Source organism: Heterodontus francisci, chromosome 22 (genome assembly GCF_036365525.1).
Source record: "Heterodontus francisci isolate sHetFra1 chromosome 22, sHetFra1.hap1, whole genome shotgun sequence".
Lineage (NCBI taxonomy): Eukaryota > Metazoa > Chordata > Chondrichthyes > Heterodontiformes > Heterodontidae > Heterodontus > Heterodontus francisci.
In genome coordinates, this window is record NC_090392.1 from 41,732,243 (window position 1) to 41,753,552 (window position 21,310).

The 21,310-nt window shown below is 42.7% G+C and overlaps 1 protein-coding gene across 2 annotated transcripts in view; it reads right to left on the bottom strand.

Moving 5' to 3' along the window:
* aplp2 (amyloid beta (A4) precursor-like protein 2) overlaps positions 1–21,310 on the bottom strand; it is a 192,608-nt gene that overhangs the window by 48,496 nt on the left and 122,802 nt on the right. Inside the window, exons 6-9 of one of the 2 annotated variants that reach the window (XM_068053761.1) lie at positions 20,157–20,308; positions 14,600–14,767; positions 10,107–10,237; positions 2,879–2,953 (exon numbers count right to left, since the gene is read on the bottom strand). In XM_068053761.1, coding sequence (XP_067909862.1) covers positions 2,879–2,953; positions 10,107–10,237; positions 14,600–14,767; positions 20,157–20,308 — 526 coding nt within the window. The remainder of the gene's footprint in view (positions 1–2,878; positions 2,954–10,106; positions 10,238–14,599; positions 14,768–20,156; positions 20,309–21,310) is intronic. The other variant, XM_068053762.1, reaches the window with a different exon arrangement.

The window sequence follows — 21,310 nt, forward strand, 5'->3', positions numbered from 1 at the left end:
TAAGATTGATAGATTTTTGTTAACCAAAGGTATTAAGGGATATGGGGGAAAGGCGGGTATGTGGAGTTAGGTCACAGATCAGCCATGATCTCATCATTGGAACCTAGGAACATAAGAAGATAGGAACAGGAGTAGGCCATTCAGCCTCTCGAGCCCGTCCCGCCATTCAATGAGATCATGGCTGATCCGCGGCCTAACTCCATATACCTGCCTTTGGCCCATATCCCTTAATATCTTTGCTTAACAAAAATCTATCTATCTCAGATTTAAAATTAACAACTGTTCTAGCTTCAACTGCTGTTTGTGGAGAGAGAGTTCCAAACCTCTACTACCCTTTGCGTGAAGACGTGCTTCCTAACATCTCTCCTGAACGGTCTGCTTCTAATTTTTAGATTATGCCCCCTAGTTATAGAATCTCCAACCAGTGGAAATAGTTTATCTTTATCAGACTTCGATCAGATCACCCCTTAACCTTCTAAATTCTAGTGAAAACAGGCCTAATTTGTGTTATCTCTCCTCGTAACTTAACCCCTGTAGTCCAGGTATCATTCTTGTAAACCTACGTTGCACTCCCTCCAAGGCCAATATATCCTTCCTAAGGTGTGGTGCCCAGAACTGATCACAGTACTCCAAGTGGGGTCTAACCAGGGTTTTGTACACCTGCAGCATAACCTCTGTGTCTTTATACTCCAGTCCTCTAGATATAAAGGCTAGCATTCCATTAGCCTTTTTGATTATTTTCTGCACTTGCTCGTGGCATTTTAAAGATCTATGCACCTGAACCCCCAAGTCCCTTTGGACATCACTGTACTTAACCTCTTCCCATTTAGAAAGTATCCTGCTCTATGCTTTTTTGGTTCAAAATGGATAATCTCACACTTGCCCGCATTGAAATCCATCTGCCACAGTTTTGCCCACTCACCTAGTCTGTCAATATCTCTTTGCAATTTTATGCTATCATCTAGACGGTCTACAATGCCACCTAACTTTGTATCATCAGCAAATTTGGATGTATAACAACTATGCCATCATCCAAGTCGTTAATGACTAACGTGAATAACTGAGGCCCCAACACAGATCCCTGCGGGACACCACTAGTTACATCCTGCCAATCGGAGTATTTATCCATTATCCCCACTCTCTGTCACCTACCACTCAACCAACTTCCTAACCATCAAATGGCAGAACAGGCTCAAGGGGCTAAATGGCCGACTCCTGTTCCTATGAAAAGGGAGGGGAAGATTGTTTGGTGGTGACATCATGTAGGTGGCAGCGGAAATGGTGATCTGTTGAATGTGGAGACTGCTGGATTGGAAGGCAAGAACAAGGGAAACTCTATTGTAGTCAGGTGGATATTGGTCAATAGCCTGTACCTAGAAATGGAGACAGAATTTGAGGAAGGGCATGGAAGAGACGGAGATGGACATGCAAAGGAAGGATGGAGATTGGAAGAATAATTACAAAGGGTCGACTACAAGCAGACTGACTCCCACAGTGATCTTGATGACACTTCCTCCCACCCCCTTCCCAAAGACTGTATTCAATTCTCCCATTTTCTCCATCTCCATTTTGGCAATGCCACCATCCATATCAGTGCTTCCAATACATCTTCCTTTTTCCTCCAATGACTCCACTCCACTGTGGTTGACGGGGCCCTCAACTATATCCATTCCATTTCCCGCACTTCTGCTGACACTCCTTTCCTTCCAGAACCATGATAATCTGGTTCAACCCAGCAAAGTCAGGATAATCCTTGATAGCTCCTCTTAATAACACAACCTCCACCACCTAGAAGAACAAGGGAAGCAGGTACATGGGAACACCACCACTTCCAAGTTACCGCACCACCCCCCCACCCCCCCTGTGACTTGGACATATATCACTGCTCCTTCACCGCCACTAGGTCCACACCCTGGAAATTCCTAACTAACAGCACTGTAGGAGGACCATCACCATATAGACTGCAGTAGCTCAAAAGGTTGCCCAAAAGCAACTAAATAAATGCCTTACCAGCAATGCACACACACAGAGAATTATTTTTTTTTAAAGTAAAATCAGTTACAAGAGAGGGACACAGACTACAAGCTAGCATCACAGCCAGTAGAAATGCAGTAACTTGGGACTGCTAACCCATGCTTCATTATAGCTAACCACAGGAAATAAGGTCCTTTGCAGTCATGGAATTTAGGCTCTAGGCCAGTTTTGCTGGTAACACTTTAATGGAAGGTTTAAAGGCTGGTTCGAACAGGACAGGAGATTAAAGAATTTACTGCCGTTAATATAGCATAGAGAAACCAATATTCTCTGCAAGTGGAGGTTAGATTCCTTTATCAAGCTCTGGATCACAAAATGAAGCTGCCAACAATTAATGAGGCAATGAGACCCAGCTCTTGAACTGTAATAACCTTGGGAAAGATCAGAATTGAAGTGTATTAGTTTTTACTCAAGTTAGAACCCAATGGTAGTGTCTTGGGAGCTAGCCTAACCTTGCAGTGCTAACACACTGATGTAATGCTCAAAGGAGAAGAGAGATCCACCCATGTTCATTGTATGGACAGGATACCACTCAGGACTGCCCATTTTTTGCAACATGCAGGCCTAGACAGAATAAAGCCAAAGGGCCAAGGTTAGTACTGATAGCAAGATGTTTTTTTAAATCCTGCTATTCATTAATAAAATGGTCTCCTTCAAACAGGTATTATGGGCACTTGGAACTTCCTTGGAGAGGGAGAAGAGCACATTTTCACCTGAAAATGGCACAGTCACATATTTTGATGGAACCTATATCCCATCAGGTAATTAAACATATGAACAGATTGTCAAATAATGCTTTAAAATTGGTGCTCGTTAATTGTCCCAATTCCACAATAGCTCATACCTGAACTAACAGCTGTCTCTCTGCTTTTGGCAGGTTCTTGGCCTGTCGCTCTGCTTCTTCCCACTCTTCTCTTACCTAATTTAGGAGCAAAAGGAAGAAAGTCGGTCAGTAACTTGAGATTTTGGTCAACAAGAGTTCTAAAGATAACAGAAGGAAGCAAGAATTTCAGCCAATAACACACAAACTGCACAGTCTCCAGAGTTGGAAAACTGCCAAAAACAGTCAACTTTGCAGGCTTCCAATACCATTGCAACTACAGCGACATCCAGTGGCCCTGGAGTGACATCCACCATTACAGAGGCTGTGCCCACCAGCTGTATAACAAGCACCATCACAATGGAAACAGCTTCCACAAGTACTACAACAATCAGCAAAGCAACCATATGGTTTTCTGAAATATAAACACAAAATACTGAAAACACCTAGCAGATCAGGCAGCATCTATAGAGAGACAAAGTTAACATTTCAGGTCAATGACTTTACACAGATGCTGCCAGACCTGTTGAGTATTCCCAGCATTTTCTGTTTATATTTCAGATTTCCAGCAATCTTAATATTTTCCTTTTGTTCACATTTTCTGTGCAGCACAGTGAGGAGAATTTGCCCAATAGCAAAAAGATGCTGATTGTTGGGTGATTTAGGAGCCAATTTATCTTCTATGAGGAGACCCGTGTGGAGTATAAAGATCAAAACATACTAGTTGGGCCAAGTGGCCCGTTTGTATGCTGTATAATTTACGTAATCTTCCAGGTCACTCAAATCTACTACTCCAAAAGTCTCCGACACTGAGTAGTAAGACACTGAAAGGGCCAGACATATGATATGATTCTAGGAATCACAATTCCATCCCTCCTGTGCTCCTTTTCAGGATCAGAATTTTCACTCCACCATTTCTGAACCCTCTATCCTTTGTGAAACTCCTTTTTCTTTCCATCCAGGGTATGTGGGCATCACTGGCAAGGTCAGTATTGCCCATTCCTAATTGTCCTCAAGAAGGTGGCAATGAACCACCTTCTTGATACAGTGCAGAGCATGTGGTGTAGGTACTCGCACAGTACTGTTAGGTAGGGAGCTCAAAGACTTTCACCCAGTGACAGTGAAGGAACAGCGATATAATTCCAAGTCTGCATGGTCTGTGACTTGGAGAGGAACTTCCAGGTGGCGGTGTTCCCATGTGCCTGCTGCCCTTGTTCTTCGAGGTCATAGAGGTTGTGGATTTGGAAGGTGCTGTCTAAGAAGTGGCAAATGTGACACCTTTGTTCAAGAAAGGGTGTAATTACATTTCTTGTAACTACAGGCCAATCAGTTTATCAGTGTTGGGTTACACTTTAGAGACAATAATCAGAGAAAATATTAACAAGCACTTGGAGTGGCTTGAGTTAATTAAGGAGAACCAGCACAGATTTGTAAAAGGCAGATCATGTTTGACTAATTGAATTTTTTGATGAAGTAACAGACAAGGGGAATGTGATAAATTTTGTCTATATGAATTTGAAGAAAGCCTTTGACAAAGGCTGGTTAACAAAATTGAGGCTCATGGAATAGGAAGGTCAGTGTCAACTTGGATTAAAAAAATTGGCTGAAGGACAGAAATTGAGTTGTGGTGAATGGATGCTTTGCAGACTGGAGGATGGCAGCCTGCGGCGTTCCCCAACGGTCAACTGCTGGGACCATTGCTTTTTTATATACATATATAAATGACTTGGATATTGGAATACAGAGTAAAATTTCAAAATCTGCTGATACCACCAAACTTGAAGATGAACAACGAGGAAGATACAAATTGACTGCAACAGGACATAGCTAGGCTAGCAGAATGGGCAGACAAGTGGCACATGGAATTCAATAGAGAAGTGGGAGGTGATGCATTTTTTGAGAAGGGAGAGAGAGGGGCAATATAGAGTAAATGGTAGTTCTAAAGAGTGTGCAGCGCCAGAGAGACCCAGGGTTCACATGCATAGAGCTTTGAAGGTGGCAGAACATATTGAGAGAGTAGTTAGCAAAGTGTTTGAGATCCTGGGCTTGATAAATAGAGGTATTGAGTACAAAAGCAGGAAAGTTATGCTGAAATAAAAACAAGAAATGCTGGAACCACTCAGCAGGTCTGGCAGCATCTGTGGAAAGAGAAGCAGAGTTAATGTTTCGGGTCAGTGACCCTTCTTCGGAACTGACAAATATTAAAAATGTTACAGGTTATAAGCAAGTGAGGTGGGGGTGGGGCAAAAGATAACAAAGGAGAAGGTGTAGATTGGACAAGGCCACATAGCTGACCAAAAGGTCATGGAGAAAGGCAAACAATATGTTAATGGCGTGTTGAAAGACAAAGCATTAGTACAGAAGAGGTGTTAACGGACTGAATATGGAACAGCAGCAAGTGCAAATATGAAAAAAAAACAGTGGGTAAGCCAACTGAACAAACTAAGATGAAATGAAATAAATGCAAAAAAAGGTTGTAAAAAATGTAAAAAAAAAATAAAAATGAAAGTAAAATGGGGGGCTGTCATGCTCTGAAATTATTGAACTCAATGTTCAGTCCGGCAGGCTGTAGTGTGCCTAATCGGTAGATGAGATGCTGTTCTTCGAGCTTGCGTTGATGTTCACTGGAACACTGTAGCAATCCCAGGACAGAGATGTGAGCATGAGAGCAGGGGGGAGTGTTGAAATGGCATGCAACCGGAAGCTCAGGGTCCTGCTTGCGGACTGAGCGGAGGTGTTCCACAAAACGGTCACCCAATCTGCGCTTGGTCTCCCCAATGTAGAGACCACCACATTGTGAGCAGCGAATACAGTATACTACATTGAAAGTACAAGTAAATCGCTGCTTCACCTGAAAGGAGTGTTTGGGGCCTGGGATAGTGAGGAGAGAGGAGGTAAATGGGCAGGTATTACACCTCCTGCGATTGCAGGGTAAGGTGCCATGGGACGGGGACAAGGTGGTGGGGGTAATGGAGGAGTGGACCAGGGTGTCGCAGAGGGAACGATCCCTTCGGAATGCTGACAGGGGAAGGGAGGGGAAGATGCGTTTGGTAGTGGCATCACGCTGGAGGTGGCGGAAATGGCGGAGGATAATCCTTTGGATATGGAGGCTGATGGGGTGGAAAGTGAGGACAAGGGGAACCCTGTCACGGTTCTGAGAGGGAGGGGAAGGGTTGAGGGCAGAGGTACGGGAAATGGGCCGGACACGGACACAAGTTATGCTGAAACTTGATAAAGCTCTGATTAGGCCACAAGTAGAGTATTGCGTCGAGTTCTGATGATCACACTTCAGAAAGGATGTGAGGGTCCTTGAGAAGGTGCAGAGAAAATTTACCAGAATAGTTCCAGGGATGAGGTATGCTAGCTACAAGGTTAGGGTGGAGAAGCTGGGGTTTGATCTACATGGAGCAGAGGAGATTGAGGGGAAGATTTGATACAGGTGTACAAGATTATGACATGCTTAGATAAAGTGGACAAAGAAAAGCTATTCCTATTAACTGATGGCACAAGGACTAAGGCACCCAGATTTAAGATTTTGGACAAGAGATATAGGGGGATGTGAGGAAGAACTTCTTTTCAATACAGCAAGTGGTAATGACCTGGAACTTGCTGCCTATGAGGAAAGCAGAGCCAATCGATGATTTCAAAAGGAAATTGGACTGGCACTTGGGGGAAACAAACTTGTAGGGAAACAAACTTATCGGGCTGCAGGGATCGAGTGATGGAATGGGACTGATTTCACTACAGAGATCTGGCATGGACTCAATGGGCCAAATGGATTCCTTCAGTGCTGTTATGACTCTATGAAAAGCCTTGGCAAGTTGCTCCACTGCATCTGGTCGATGGTAGACACTGCAACCACTGTGTGCTGGTGGTGGAGCAATTGAATGTTTAATGTGGTGCCAAATGGGCTGCTTTGTCCTGGATGATACATAAGAATGTAAAAAATAGCAGTTGTTTTTGTGAGTGGAAGCCTGTGACCAGTGGTGTACCACAGGGACTGGTGGTGGGACCCTTGCTGTTTGCAGTGTACATTAATGATTTAGACGTGAATATAGGAGGTATAACAAGTAAGTTCGCGGATGACACGAAAATTGGTGGTGTCGTAAATAGTGAGGAGGAAAGCCTTAGATTACAGGACAATATAGATGGGCTGGTAAGATGGGCAGAGCTGTGGCAAATGGAATTTAATCCTGAGAAGTGTAAGGTGATGCATTTTGGGAGGACTAACAAGGCAAGGGAATATACAATGGATGGTAGGACCCTAGGAAGTACAGAGTGTCAGAGGGACCTTGGTTTACATGTTCATAGATCACTGAAGGAAGCAGCATAGGTAGATAAGGTGGTTAGGAAGGCATATGGGATACTTGCCTTTATTAGCCGAGGCACAGAATACAAGAGCAGGGAGGTTATGATGGAGCTGCATGAAACGCTAGTTAGGCCACAGTTGGAGTACTGTGTACAGTTCTGGGCACCACACTATAGGAAGGATGTGATTGCACTGGAGAGGGTGCAGAGGAGATTCACCAGGATGTTGCCTGGGCTGGAGCATTTCAGCTATGAAGAGAGACTGAAAAGGCGAGGGTTGTTTTCCTTAGAGCAGAGAAGGCTGAGGGGGAACATGATTGAGGTATACAAAATTATATGGGGCATTGATAGGTTAAATAGGAAAAGACTTTTTCCCTTAGCGGAGGGGTCAATAACCAGGGGGCATAGATTTAAGGTAAGGGGCAGGAGGTTTAGAGGGGATTTGAGGAAAAATATTTTCACCCAGACGGTGGTAGAGGCAGGAACCCTCACAACATTTAAGATGTATTTAGATGAGCACTTGAAACGCCATAGCATACAAGGTGATGGGCCAGGCGCTGGAAAATGGGACTAGAATAGTTAGCTGCTTGATGGCTGGCACAGACACGATGGGCCGAAGGGCCCGTTTCTGTGCTGTATAACTCTATGACTTTAGGAATAGGCTGTTCAGCCCCTCCAGCCAGCTCCACCATTCAATAAGATCATGCCCGTTCTGATTGTGGCCTCAACTCCACCTTTTTGCCTGCCCTCCCTAACCCTCGACTCCTTTGAGATCAGAAATCTGTCAAACTCAGCCTTGAATATATTCAATAAATCGAGCCTCCACGGTTCTATGGGGTAGAGAATTCCTAAGATTTACGACCTTCAGTGAGAAGAATTTCCTCCTCATTTCCATCTTAAAAAGGAGACTCCTTATTCTGAAACTGCACTCCTACTTCTAGATTATCCCGTGCAGGGAAACAACCTCTCAGCATCTACCCTTAGAATCTTATCTGTTTCAATAACGTCACCTCTCATTCTTCTCAATGTCAATGAGTATAGACCCAACCTGCTTAACCTTTCCTCATAAGACAACCCCTTCATCCCAGGAATCAACCTAGTAAACCTCCTCTGAACTGCCTCCGAAGCAACTATATCCCTCCTTAAATAGAGACCAAAACCAATGCAGTACTCTAGGTGTGGTTTCACGAACACCTTGTACAGTTGTAGCAAAACTTCTGTACTTTTATACTCTATCCCCTTGCAATAAATGCCAACATTCCATCGGCCTTCCTAATTATTTGCTGTACCCATATGCTTTTTTTTTAAAAAAAGATTCATGTACGAGGACACCCAAATCCCTCTGTACCGCAGCATTCTGTAGTCTCTACATTTAAATAATATTTTGCTTTATTCCTCTTCCCAAAGTGGACGGCCTCACATTTTCCCACATTATACTCAATCTGCCAACTTCTTGCCCACTAAATTAACCTATCTATAGCCCTTTTCGGACTCTGTCCTCCTCACAACTTGCTTTCCTATCTATCTTTGTATCATCCACAATTAGGCTCCAACACACACTGTCCCTTCACTCAAGTCATTAATTAGGATTGTAAATAGTTGGGCCCCCAGCACTGATCCCTCTGGCACTCCATTAGTTACAATTTGCCAATCTGAAAAACATCCATTTATCCCGAATCTCTGTTTCCTGTAAGTCAGCTAGTCCTCTATCCATGCTGATATATTACCTCCAACACCATGAACTCTTATCTTGTGTCGTAACCTTTTATGTGGTACCTTATCAAGTGCCTTTTAGAAATCCAAATACATTATATCTACTGGTTCTCCTTTATCCACCCTGCTTGTTACATCCTCAAAGAACTCAAATAAATGTCAAACATGATTTCCCTTTCACAAAACCATGTTGACTCCACTTGATTGTATTATGATTTTCTAAATGTCCTACTACTACTTCTTTAATAATGGATTCCAGAAATGTAAGACAATTGCCAAAAGAACCATAGGGAGACAATAGCCAGAATTTGCCTTGTTTTTGACTAAACTGCCAACATTCCACCATTAATAAAACTGACCTCTGACCCCAACTTCAGGATTTAGGGTAAGCGCAGTTTAATGCAGAATCCTGAAGTTGGGGCCATTATCTATTGCTCTGTCAAAGGCAGCAGTGTTGATTCATGCGCAGAGCTAGCAATCAGCGAAATCAATTCGAAAGCAAAATATTTCGGATACTGGAAATCAAATGAGAGAGAAAGCTGGAAATACTCAGCAGGTCTGACAGCATCCATGCAGAAAGAAATAGTGTGACTGTTTCAGGTCAATGACCATTCATCAGAAATGGGAAAAGTTAGGCTAAGGGGTCGTTCCACTGAAATCAATTGACCTCACGAGAACTTCCCCTTTTGTGCTCTCCTATCGCTGTTAGAAACCCCATTGTAAGTTAAGCCTTGTCCAGTGAGGTGTAACTGGGGTTTTTAACAGCAATCTAAGTAATAACTACTGCTGAACAACCAATCTGACCCTGAAAAAAATAAAAGGGTGATGAAAGCAGATTCAACAGTAACATTCAAAGGGGAATTCTATATGTACTGGAAAAAGAAAGATTTGCAGAGCTATGGGGAAAAGGACAGGGAGGGGGAACTAGCTGGATAGTTTTTTCCAAAACTGTTAGATACAAGGCTGAATGGACTCCTTCTGTCCTGCACTGGTCTCTGATATTGCTGTTAAGGTAAATTTGGTTAACAAGGGTTCACTCCTAGAAACTCAATAGCTACCTGGAATATTGTTTAGGGCAAATTAGCTGGAATATTCAGAATTATATTCTCTAATGATACTATCTTAGTTTGAAACAATCAGAGGACGTAATTAGGACACTCCCGACAGGTTCCTGACTGAATTTCCCTTCAGCAACCAAGCTAAGACAAGTACTCATACGTGCACTTATTACCTTATCCATGCGGTCACGATGTCGAACCTCGAGTTGCTGTTTAGCCTTCGCAAAACGAGCGTGTTCGTTTTCATCTGCAGGTGTCTCAAAATAAACATCCACCTCATCTGTTGGGTGAGGGGTTGACGGAACTGCAAAACAGAGGACGAGTCAGACTCCACACCTCCTGATAGCTCAGACTTATACCACGGAGGCCTTGGATTTTTACAACAAACCCAACAAATTATTTTGAATAATTGTGAAGTATTTAATTTTTAAAAAAAGGAATTTCCTTAGTTTCTTTTCTGCCAAGACTCAGTTGTAAGCATTGGCTACAAATCTCCACCTGTAAAGTGCTTCCAAACAATCTGTTGTGCTACTTTAATTCACTAAATCCTACATGGATGGCTTGAAAAATTTGCTTCTTGCCAACCAGGTAATGATACCGACTCATAAAATGAGGCAGGCGTGTAGCAAGGGCAAAGTCTGTATACTTCATTATTTTTGAAGTTACAAGGAGCAATAGGAAAACTTGCAGTGAAAATGGTGTCCTATTCATTCAAGTAGCTTATACAAAACAAACCAGTTTACCGTTAGTCATCAGTCTACCTTCTGGAACATAGGATATATATACACACACGAGAGCCCCAGAGATCACAGTACCCAATCCGAGAGAGCTTTTATTGTTAAGATCCTGGGCCACACTCTTGTGTAATTGGATACTGAGCAGTAAAGGTAAGCCTGTAATTGTAGGGGACGTGACACTTACTGTTAAGAGTTAGTAGCAATGCTGAAACCGGAGAATATCTAGCACAGTCAAAATTGTCAACAGCCACTTGTACCCAATACATTTTTTAGTGAAAAAAAAATCACTTTCGGAATATTTGTGTCGCTGGCGAGACCAACATTTATTGCCCACCCTTAGCTGCCTACAAGATGGTAGTGGGCATTTTCTTGAAGCAGTATGACACAACTGAGTGCCCTCTGAAGTGGCTAGCAAGACAATGAAGAATGAACCACTATGTGCAGGACTGGAGTCACATATAGGCCAGACCAGGTAAGGACAGCAGGCTTCCTTTCCTGTAGGACATTAGTGAAGCTGCTGGGTTTTTACAACAATCCAATAGCTTCAAGGTCACTTTTCCTGATACCATCTTTTCAGTAATAGATATTACTTTAAAACCCGAATTCAAATTCTCAAACTGCCATGATGGGATTCCAACTCAGTTATAGGATTATGAACCCAGGCCTCGGGATTATGAGCAGCAACTACTCCACTTCTGAACGTGTAACTTTTAACATATTTTGGAATATTTGATGTTTTTGACTGCCTACTCTAGGAAAAGCACAAGGACTGAAATTAGACAGAATTTAGGCAAGAACCTTCCTTTTTCATCACCATCAACCTCATGGTTTAAGTCATTTTAATGCTGTAGTTGGGTCATAATCTGCACTTCAGTTTTATTTCAATAAGCTTACATGCTTATTAAATCTATTAAATTCCAACAGCTATCTTTCCATGTAATTTTTGGAGTAGGCTTGAAACGATGACGCAGACCTTAAATTAAGGCACCATCTGCTGAGAGGCATTTCACAATACTGAAAACTCCAGTGATTCAGCTAGACTGTTTATTAGCAATTTATTGATGTTTCTTCCAATAAGCTTACCATCAAGGGAAGGATGTGGAACTGGTTTTAAAAAAACAGTGATTGTAGTGAGAAAACTGGCAGAAATTGGAGCTCTATCCTGATTTCACACATCTCTCTTCCTCATATCTTCAGCTGCAACAGGCAAAGGAAGAATTCACCACCTGGAACTGGAAAACTGACCCGTGTCATCAGCTGCCAGTCTTTGGTAGCAACTGAGTCACAGCCATTCCTGGATATGAAAGAATGATGCTTCAGCGAGCACACCAGACTTCAACCAGGCAAAATACTGAGACGGTTCTACTTAAAATTTTGGTTTGTTGGACAAGGACAGCTAGGAGAATATTCACTGAATGGAAGGAAGAAGGAAGCACCATGTGCTGGGAAGGCACAATGGAAATAGAATAGAATCATAGAAAGTTTACAGCACAGTAAGAGGCCACTTGGCCCATCGTGTCCGTGCCTGCCAAAAAACAATCCACCCATTCTAATCCCACCTTCCAGCATTTGGTCTGTAGCCCTGGAGATTACGGCACTTGAGGTCCATATCCAGACTCCTTTTGAATGAGTTGAGGGTTTCTGTCTCAACTGCCCTTTCAGGCAGTGAGTTCCAGACCCTCACCACCCTCTGGGTGAACCATTTTTTCCTCATCTCCCCTCTAATCTTTCTACCAATCACTTTAAATCGATGCCCCCCCTAGTCACTGATCTGTCTGCTGAGGAAAATAGGCCCTTCACCTCCACTCTATCCAGGCCCCTCAAAATTTTCTGCATTTCAATCAGATCTCCCCTCAGCCTTCTCTGTTCCAAGGACAACAACCCCAGCCTATCCAATCTTTCCTCATAGCTGCATTCTTCCAGTTCCAGCAACATCCTCATAAATCTCCTCTGTACCCTTTCGAGTGCAATTACAAAAAATATTGTCTTGTACATCTAGCATTTAGCAACGGTTTTAGGCTGTTGACAAAATGATGGGTTATTTTGTCACCAGCTTGGAGGTTCGACCTATGAGTTACCCGTGGTTGTGGGACCCTATGAAGGGAAAACCTTTTTGAATCCACAAAATGAACTTCAATCCAAGTTTTTCTCCTTTACTGGAACTCTAACTTTCAAACTAAATCCTGAAATAATTTGTATTTTTTTTAGATTAGATTAGATTAGATTAGAGATACAGCACTGAAACAGGCCCTTCAGCCCACCGAGTCTGTGCCGAACATCAATCACCCATTTATACTAATCCTACACTAATCCCATATTCCCAACAAACATCCCCACCTATCCCTATATTTCCCTACCACCTACCTATACTGGTGACAATTTATAATGGCCAATTTACCTATCAACCTGCAAGTCTTTTGGCTTGTGGGAGGAAACCGGAGCACCCGGAGAAAACCCACGCAGACACAGGGAGAACTTGCAAACTCCACACAGGCAGTACCCGGAATCGAACCCGGGTCCCTGGAGCTGTGAGGCTGCGGTGCTAACCACTGCGCCACTGTGCCGCCCTTTGGTTGTTCTACTTGTCTTGACAGTTCTCTCAATTTCTTTCTCCCCAAAAGGACTGCTGAGTCCAAGAGGATCAAGAGATATCTAGCAGTGTGCACATGTAAAGACTAAAGTATTTTATTTAAGGACTTCATTCCCTCATAATTTGACCAATTATTGGCATAAGCTGTGTTTGTTCTACAAGGCGACCAATGCTATTTGTAAGAAATTCAACATTTGAAATAGGCAGTGCTGAAAATAAATGTGGTACCTGAAGTGGAAAAGACAATATGTGATTTGATGGTATACTTCCTGGAATACTAAGGCAAAGGAGAGAGAAAGTAGGAGGCTCTGACCACAATGTTTCCAATATGATTGGATATGGAAGCTGAATTGAGGATCTAACACATGGAGCCATCCAGTCAATAACTCAGTAAATTTATCCAGTTGCGTCAGACAGATAAGGAGTCAGCCACATTCTATCTCCTCTTTTAGCTCAATCTGTGGATCTGCTACAACTGACCTTATTTATGGAAGGGAAAATAAAGGCCTGAGTTTCTGATTGTTAGCTACCGACCCCTGCTGTTACCTGTGGATTAAGCTCAATGATGGGCCTTTGGTCAGCACTCAGGTTCAGGAGGGGAGACCAGCATCACTGGTTTCCTCAGGAAATGGGCAACACTTCAAGAAAGGAGAAAAATCAATGGAGATGAGTCAAAAAGAACACAGAACAGACTTGCAGGCAGCTGAACCGGTCAATAACATTGCCAGTATCAAACTGCTCAATACCTCTCTGCTCCCGAACCACATGATTGTTAGTACTCTCAGAATTTGACGTAGCACTGGCAAAGTGGAAGAGGTATGGCATACTAACATGATTGACAGCTGAGACATGAAACTGAAATGTGTTCGGTATTGGCAATTAATTACAGAATAAAACCATGTCAGTACATGGAACCTGCACAAGGAGCTGCACATACAAAGCACTTCATGCTGAAGCAAGCACTACAATTACAGACTTTACAATGGCTCAAAACAATTCATTGCCTCTTCACACATAACCTTTGATTTTTAAAAAATACAAACGAGGTTGTTAATCAGAATATACACACAGCAGCAAAGCCCATTGCCCACACATACAAATGTGACAGAAAGGCACCACAGCAAAGATATGAAAATTGTCTAAGGAAATCAGCATCGCCAATAGGGGTTTCTGATATAGAAGGGAGTAAACCTACAACAAGGAGTTGACAGCAAAGCCCAAGACAGATAGGAGAGTCTATAAATCACAAGGACTGGTGGGTCGACCAGTTAAATTATTTGATTGGCCAGGAGAGACTGGTGCTAAGCAGGTCGGCTGCTGCAGCAAGTGCCTGACTTACTCATTTGTTTACATACAGCCGTACAGTATTCCTCGGACTCAAAATTGTTTCTGTTGCCTCCACAACCTCCATAGATGAACCGAACACATTTCTTCTTGTTGATGTTGAAATACCAGCGAGGCATCATGGCCCGACAGGGACCAGTCATAGCCTCCTGTGAGCAGACAACTGTGTGGAGGAGACAGGACAGAACATCAGAGATGGCCATAGGCAGACCAATCCTGGGACAGATTCTACAGGCATGGCAACAGGTACAATGTGTAAATAAAGTGAAATATCTCAGGATTGGACACAGTAGAAAGCTTGGCGTCAGCCTTGGGAAGACAAGGAGTGAATGTAACAAGGCACAGTGTGGTACTCTCTACCACCCAACCTTTAACTGTGAGGTGTAGCCAGCATAGGTCAGCACACTGCTCTTACAACCACAGGAGCAGCACTTGCTACAGCCCAGGCTGACAGGATCAAAGCGTTGGAGCTTTGGTGGTTATTTGAAACGAATTTGCAGCCTTAATTGAGCAGAGGCCCACAAAGAAACCAGTGACGGTTGATGTGGGAAATGAAGATGTCCAATTGCACACTTTTATCTCACAGCTCTACTCGACTTCTGGACGTGTACGGGTGACACTACTAGTAGTTATGAACTCAATGTACTCCACATGACTTTTTCACGGGCCTCCTATCCATCAGCAACATGCATTTATAGAGTGCCTTTAAGATAGTAAAACACCCGAACTCACTTCACAGGAGTGTTTTCAAACAAAATTTGACACTGAACCACATAAGGAGTTATCAGAACAGGTTTTAAAGAGCATCTTAAAGGAGGAGAAAGAGGTAGAGACACAGAGAAGTTTAAGCAGGGAATTCCAGAGCTTAAAACCTGGATATCTGAAGGCACAGCCACCAATGATGGAGTGATTAAAATCAAGCATGTGCAAGGGGCCTGAATTGGAGGAGTGCAGAACTCTGAGGGCTCTAGGTGATTACAGAGATAGGGAGGAACGAGGCTATGGAGGGATTTGAGAACAAGGTTGAGAATTTTAAAACAGAGGTGTTGCCAGATCAGGAGCCAACATAGATCTGTGACCACAGGGGTGATAGGTGAACGCTATTAGACGTGAATTAGGGCACGGACAGTAGAGGTTTGGATGAGTTCAAGTTTATGTCAGGTGGAAGATGGGAGACCGACCAGTGAAGCATTGGAAAAGTCAGGTTTACAGGTAACAAAGGCTTGGATGGGGGTTTCAGTAGATGAACTGAACCAGGGACAGAGTTGGGCAATGTTAAGCAAGTGGAAGTAGGTGGTCTTACTGATGGTGCTGTTGAATGGTCGAAAGTTCGCTGCAGATCAAATATGACACCAAGGTTACGAACGGTCTGGTTCAGCCTCAGACAGTTGCCAGAAAGAGGGATGAAGTCGTGGCTAGGGAACAGAGTTTATGGTGCAGAGGAAAGACAATAGCTTCCGTTTTCTCACTATTTAGTTGGAGGAAATTTCTGCTCATCCATACTGGATGTTGAGCAAGCAGTGTGACAAATAAGAGAAAGTGGAGGGGTTGAGAGAAATGGTAGTGGTGAGGTAATGCAGGGTGTTGTCAGCGTACACGTGGAACTTCTTTTTATCCAGATGATATCGCGGAGGAGCAGCATTAGATGAGAAATAGGAGAGGGCCAAGCATAGATCGTTGAGGGCTTCCAGAGGTAATGTTGCAGGAAGAGAAACCACTGCAGATGATTCTCTGGTCACGACTAGATAGATAAGACTGGAAACCAAGCAAGGTTAGTCCCACTCAGCTGGATGACAGAGGTGAGGCATTTGAGGAGGACAGTGTGATCAACCATGTTAAAGGCCACAGATGGGTTGAGGGGGATGATTATCATAGTCACATAAGACATCATTTGTGACTTCAAAAGTGCTATGACTCTATTTAAGTCCTGTGGCAGGGGCGGAAACCCGATTGAAAAGATTCAAACATGGAGTTGCAGGAAATATGATCAAGGATTTGGAAGACGACAATATTTCCAAGGACTTTAAACAAGGGAGATTAGAGATGGGGTGGTCATTCGCAAGACATAACTATGACCAGCTGGTCTTATGCTAAAATGTAAATTTGTTATGATTACGGCTGTCAACTAATGCAGTTAGCTTCCACATTTAATGCATTTATACTTCTGGCGATTTATTTTTTTTAAACACGTTAATCACTCAAGTTACATAGCAGGGCAAGTATAGGATATGAGGCCGGGGAAGCCTGAGAAAGGAGGAGGCATGGCAAGTGTAAAGTCCAAGAGAGAGAATTGGGGTGGGGGGGGGGGGGGGGCCCCGAGAAAGGGAATGGGATATGCCAACACAGGATAGGATAACCCCACAGAGTGTCAACACAAGACAGGATAACCCCACGGAGTGCCAACATAGAACAGGATAAGCCCATTGAGTGCAGGCACAGGTCCAAAGTCACAGATGTGGATCCTGGCCTGTTACCAGTAGGTCAGGCCTATTATTCAGTTAGATGTGCCCTGTGATCAGAAAATCTCTCAGAAAGTACAAGGACATTAGGTAAATTAAAAAAAGACGAGTCACTTGCCGGGGAAAGAAAGTCACCGAGCCCAGGGGAGACAGTGCACACAAGAGACACAGGGCTGGCACACAAACAGAGCACGTGCACAGGTCTGGCTTCAAGTGTTTTTATGTTGATCTAGCACCTTTGACTGCAGGCACACAGCTTGCGGTATACACTTCCAAATGGTAAACTCAATGGCCTTGAATTTCCTGGATCAACCTTCCAAAATAATTACACCAAAATTTACTGAAGTTTCTGAGTCAGCCTTGTTGACAGGAACTTAGCTGAAATTTCCTGCCAGTTGATCTGTCTACACTAGAATGTGTAAACCAGTACAAAAGCAGTGTCAGATGAGGAGAAAAAATTTACACAGCGAGCGATGCTGATCTGGAATGCACTGCCAGAAAGGGTGGAGGAAGCAGATTCAATAATAAATTTTCAGAAGGGAATTGGATAAATATACTAGAAAAAAAAACTGCAGGGCTGTGGGGAAAGAGCAGGGGAGATGCTCTTTCAAAGCATTGGTTTAGACAAGATAGGCCAAATGGCCTCCCTCTGTACCAACAGCGGTAATAGTGAGTTAGCTGTTGTCTTCTGCCCTTGCAATGCACTTTCAGAACTTTCTGCCTCTGCTGCTCCTTTCTCTTTCATTATTATGCAGCAGAAAAGTGTAATCATTGGGAATGTCTTTCAAGCTGCTAAGTCCTTCTGAACATGACAGGAAAGCAAGATGATATCAGGTGCACTGAGCTTTACAGTACTGTGGTGAAGTACAGTACAGGTTTTGAGTAATAATTCAAAAACAAAACATGCAGAAGGCAGTTATAAAACTTTAGAAATCTCAGTCGCACCAATATCCAGTGACTTCAGATTGTGCTGCATCTTCATTTTTGGGTGTAAATCTACACCAGTGAATTATTCATGTCAATCCAGGAAACCCAGCAGAGCTGGTGTTCTGCATCGGGGCAGAGGGTATTGCCAGGTGTATCTCAATACTGTAAATGATAAATGAATTCACGTGCAACAATGTTTCACCGTAAAACTGACAAATCAGTTAGGCATGAATTTCCTCAAAAAAAGTGTTACACCTCTTTTACACCATAGTCATACTGAAACTTTACAGGAAATTCCAGGTGTATTTTCTTGTGATTTTTCCCATTTATATGTTTATTCTTTATTATTTTAAAACCTAAACCCTGCTCCCCACTCTTGCACAGTGTTACAGAGCAAGACTGGGCATATCTTGATGTTGTATTCCAACAGGTTCCCATCTGAGGCACACAAATTCCTAGCTTTCAGTGGACTGGAAGGAGAGGTGGTGGCTGGAATTAAAAGACGCAGAGAAAATCCATCTTGGCATCTCCTGGTGGTTCGCTACAGAGAACTTTGTTGTCAATCCTGAAGTGTGCTAGAGCAGCCATGGAATGAAATAAACTGCAGGGTGACAAACAGGACTAAGCAAAAAACCTACAAGAATGAAAAGGAGGCTTCTCAAACCATATCAAACATATTAACATTGCAGTTCAAGTCAACGTAGCAGAAAGATGCCAAAACTTCAGGATGGTTTTCAAAGATTTGCTCATTAAAAAAAAATTCAGACAGCATATAAATGAGAAAATCAAAGTTACCACTTGAGAGAGAGAGGAGAGAAAAACGGGAAAGGGGAGAAAGAGGGGAAGATGGAGGGGAAGAAAAAGTGCAAGTAGAAAGGAAGAAAAGAGCAAGGTGCAGAAGGAAAGGGGGGAACAGTAGAGGGGAGATGAAGGAAAGATGGAATAGACAGAAAGGAAGACAAGGATGAGGAGAAAAAAGGAGTGGAAAGGGTGACTATCAACTTATAGATGATCAAAAAATGGCGGAGAGATTCAATAATATGAATCCTGAGGAAGATAAGGAAGGAAATTGTCATGGCCCCAGGAATTATGTTTCAGAGCTCTACTGAGTGTGAATGTGTGCTGGAAGACTGTAGAGTGGTCATTTTTAAAAAGGGAGACAACATTAATCTGGGCATATTTTTAAGAGTCTCTAATTAAGGATGGGGTTACATCTATCTAGGTAAAGAGAAAACGTTTACAAATGGATTTCAAAAGGGAAACTGTGGTTGACAAACCTCGGAATTCTTAGAGGAGAAAACAGACACAGTGGATGAGGAAATTAAATCAATGTGGTGTACGTGGACTTTAGGAAAGCATTTGACAGTGCCAATTGGGAGATTACGAGAGGAAATTAAAAAGTTCAGAGTTGGGGGAGAAAACAAACTGGATTAAAAATTGTTTAGAAAAGAAAACAGAATAGGGCAGTGCTTCAGCGTAATTGCAAGAGGGTAGCAGTATCCTACCGGGTTTAGTCCTAGATTCACTTGTTCATTAGAGGGAGTGGCATTGAAATTTACAGGTGATACCACTATCAAGACATACAATGGGTGCAAAAGAACCAGAGTTTATCTCTGCCTTTCTCTCAAACGTGCATTGTATATTCACTTCACTGGAAAGTAGAAAATGCAAAGAGTCTGGCTTCCTGCTCTTCATCTTTTAGATAGCTGTATAGCATATTGCAATGTGTATGAAGTTCTGCTTTGCATTTTGATCCAGTTGGATTGTAATGACAGCTCCACATTATCTACCTATGCAAATTTTCCTTCAGGGGCTAGGTCTTGCATAACCAAAGCTCAAAGGACTTGCAACTTGGTTAGCATTCTCAAAATATACTTTAGCAGATGCATTTCACCCCACTTCATTAACAAAACTGCTTCCACAGGTTGAGGACTCTAGAAAAAAAATTACCAGATTATCCTGTAAAAAATTATCCTGCTAGAACAGCAAACTAGAATTAAGTGGAAGGCTGCTTAGCTTGCTATACAAAGCAAAGAATAATCTGTGCTTTTCTTCAATGAGAAAGCTGTTGTAACAATGTTTGTTTTTCAGCCTTATTATACAATGTATAGTTAAGAATCATACCTCTTATTAGCTTCATTACACAATGATTAATGCATCTATTACCTTTCACATCATTGACAATGTTCTTTTTGTACAAATCCTCCTCGCTGCTTTCGTCCACCCAGTCATCAGTATATTCATCTTCTTCAGAATAGTCATAATCCAGCTCCTCCTCCTCAGCAGCAATTTTCTCTACTTCGGTGGACTCCTCTTTGCTAAACAATTTAGTGTAGGATTGTTAGAAGGATGTTCTGGCATTAGAAAATGTTAGTATTGAGAGATTGTTTACCCAGCCTGCTTCCCATTTTGCACATTCTACATAAACCACAGGAAGCATCTTCAAAGACTCAGTCACACTGCCCATAGGATCCAGCTTATTTGATTCTAATTTGGCAATTGCCAGTTTATTGCAATTGTGGCATCGGCGAATAGACACAGACTGAGTTTAAGATCTCTGCTCAGAGACTCGCTGCTCAATCCCTCTCCCGTTTTCCCATTCCCTACCCCATAAAATCCTAACATATCTAGCACATTGACTCCAATGATGCAGGCTAACTGTTACATTGTTAACCTACTTCTGTGTGAAAAGCTGATCTCTCCCAAAACTGGTACCCAGCTAAAACAGCATTGTGTTGATTCTATTCTTGTACTTCAAAGTCACTTGGCTTACCATGTCCCAATCCAACACATGAATTAAAAGACTCTGTGAAACTTTTAAATTTGGATACCTTTGCCTATGGCATAACCGTCATGGCACTTCACAGTGATACACTGTGTGAAATGTCAAGGTATATTAAAAATGGACACCATAACAACCCAGGTTCTCAAAGGAAGTGCAGCAGGGAAAGAAGTGGGGGGGCAGGGGCAAACACTGTGAGGGCGCAGGAGAAAGAGAGCTAGTCACTGGAGTGAAAGCCACTGGGGCAGTTAGTACACAATGAGTTATGATGGTCGCCCTCTGCTGCCCTGTATGCTATGGGCACAGCCATATTTGATGAATTCCCATTCTATTAACTCAGTTTAACATGTACATATTTGTTTCTTCCTCCCAATTTTTCCTATTCCTCCACAGAGTGTCCTGGTCAGGTAGTTTCTCTTCATGGTTTGGAACTTCACAGAACATGGAAGAAAAGGGCTTTCTTCTTGAATTAGATTTGTGGCAAAAGAGGGGAAAGAGCTGCCAGGGAATGTGTCTGCCCACAGGAAAAGTGTTGCTG